General features: G+C 38.6%; 1 protein-coding gene across 1 annotated transcript; it reads left to right on the forward strand.

The window, feature by feature from the left end:
• The first annotated feature begins 540 nt into the window (after window positions 1-540).
• Window positions 541-2,025, forward strand: LOC114401235 (BOI-related E3 ubiquitin-protein ligase 1-like). The gene is made up of 3 exons (XM_028363700.1): window positions 541-766; window positions 869-1,199; window positions 1,282-2,025. Exons 1-3 carry the CDS (start codon window positions 705-707, stop codon window positions 1,837-1,839), a joined length of 951 nt encoding a protein of 316 aa, XP_028219501.1. The 5' UTR covers window positions 541-704; the 3' UTR covers window positions 1,840-2,025.
• Window positions 2,026-2,349: the final 324 nt, after the last annotated feature.

Here is a 2,349-nt window from a genome sequence, read left to right on the forward strand (position 1 = left end):
TGGTTTCATAAAAGTGGATTGTATAATACGATTCCTCAATCCACTTAATTGTGCCATACATATGCCTCTTCGGGTGACCAAGGCCATAGCATTATCCTAAAATTATTATTCTTCTTGTCTTTAAATATAAGATTATGTTTAGTTTTATTTATATTTTTTATATAATTCTTTTTAAGTTACCTTTTAGCGTTAATTAAAATTCAAATATATACAACAAAACAAATTCCAAGACGAGAGAGAAAGAAGAAAAGGTTGAAAGTTAAAACTCAAGAAAGGATTCCCCATCCCCACATGCGTTAGAGTGTCTTTTATTATTATGCAGAATTATATTTAATATTAAAATCCAATTAAATGGTCTTTGCAATAAATGAAAAAGTGAAAAGCAATTAATTAATTGAATTGAATTAAATAATATGCTTAGATTTTGGTGTGTCGAGAAGACTAGAAAATTGGTTTTTGAGTTTGACTTTGTCGTTATCTCTCTCTCTCACTCTAGGAATGGCACAAGAGCCAAAGCCTCAAATAAATAAACGGGCAACCTCATTTGCATGCTTCGTTATTCTCTATATTTCTCTCCCTCTTTCTCTTCACACTCTGGCTTTCATTCATTTGCATTGCGAGAAAACGAAAAACTCTGAAAACCGCAACAAACTCACACACACTCACAAGAGAGTAACAACCAAACAAACAACAAATCTCTCATCATGGCAGTTGAGGCTCCTCCGCACAACATGAATCTCTTCCCCTCGCAGTTACTAACCGCCAGGTAACACAATCAATCAACAAAAAACCATTTTCCCTTTTTCTTTCTTCGTTTTAAGTTTTCAACATTTCTCGAACCGTTTAATCTGAAAATCCGTTTCAACAGAGAAATGATGAAACCGAATCTTGGCTTCTACACCGCACAGCAAACGGAAGCTGCTGCTGCTGCTGCTACGCCTCTTCTTCAGTCAACGGCGTTACCTTTTCTCCACCAATCCGATAGTGGCCTCACCTGCCACGTCACCACCACCGCTCCGACGAGAAAACGCTCCAGAGACTCCATCACCACTGTACCAAACGCGCTTCTACCACTTCCGCAGAAGAACAAACTATCATCATCATCATCATCATCACCACCACCGTCCATTCTCGATCAAGAGCTTCTCTTCCATTTCCAGAACCAGCAATCCGAGATCGACCGCTTCATCGTACAACACGTAAGTTTGTTCCAAACCTAAAAAAAAAAATAAAAAAAAATCGTGTGATTTAAAATTAAAATATTTTTGTTCATTTTTTTAGACGGAGAAAGTGAGAATGGAGATGGCGGAGCAGCGAGTGAGGCAATCGAGAATGTTGATAACGGCGATTCAAGAAGCCGTGGCGAAGAAACTGAAGGAGAAAGACGAAGAGATTCAGCGCGTGGGGAAGCTGAATTGGGTTCTGCAAGAACGAGTGAAGAGCATCTGCGTGGAGAATCAGATTTGGAAAGAACTAGCGCAAACAAACGAAGCCACCGCGAATAATCTTCGGAACAATCTAGAACAAGTTCTGGCGCACGTTAGCGAAGATCACCATAACCACAACCACCACGCCGTCGAAGCGGCGGAATCGAGTTGCGCGAGCAACAACAACAACAACCACCCCCACCGCGAGGAGGAGGAGGTTTGCGGCGGATACGAGCGAAACGACGGCGTTTTGGGGAAGAGGATGTGCAATCAGTGTGGGGTAAGAGAATCGATAGTGCTGTTGTTGCCATGTAGGCATCTGTGTTTGTGCACAATGTGTGGGTCCACCGTACACAATTGCCCTCTTTGTCAATCTGGCATTAATGCCAGTGTTCATGTTAATTACTCTTAGGAGGAGTTTTTTTCTTCTTCTTCTTTTCTTTTCTTAACGTTTTCCATATACTACTACTCCATTTTACACCACCGGAAAAAAATAGTTACAGTTTACTTTCTTTTTTGTCCGAAGGACAGTGTAAGGAGGACAAAGAAATAGTAGAATGTAGAATTCTTTTGTTGATACAGATTTTTTTTCTCTCTCTCTCGATCTCTGGTTTTGTTCATGTATAGTAATTCTTTAGTTGCTGCCTTGCTGGATTTTTTTGTTTTTGTTTTGATATCTAGAGTTGCTGGAATTTGTTATTGCTTGAATCAGTGTAAGGAAAAATGATTCATGGTGATGGTGTTGGAAATTAGGATACCTATTGATTTTTTATTGGAATAACTGGAAAGGAGGTTTTATTGATAAAATTAATGGCATTCAAAGAAATTTTGATATTCTGATTCAAAGTGAACGTTGTTTATTTTGAATATTATCATTTTGGTTATAAAAAAATGGTGTTTATTTGTAAGGAAAAAACTGATT

The sequence above is a fragment of the Glycine soja genome, chromosome 20, assembly GCF_004193775.1.
Source record: "Glycine soja cultivar W05 chromosome 20, ASM419377v2, whole genome shotgun sequence".
Classification (NCBI taxonomy): Eukaryota; Viridiplantae; Streptophyta; class Magnoliopsida; order Fabales; family Fabaceae; genus Glycine; species Glycine soja.

Bases quoted from the DNA above. Each gene is read 5' to 3' on its own strand.
- LOC114401235 (XM_028363700.1), top strand. From the start codon at position 705: ATGGCAGTTGAGGCTCCTCCGCACAACATGAATCTCTTCCCCTCGCAG. The intron at 767-868 runs GTAACACAATCA...CCGTTTCAACAG, and splicing joins TCGCAGTTACTAACCGCCAG to AGAAATGATGAAACCGAATC. The intron at 1,200-1,281 runs GTAAGTTTGTTC...TCATTTTTTTAG, and splicing joins ACCGCTTCATCGTACAACAC to ACGGAGAAAGTGAGAATGGA.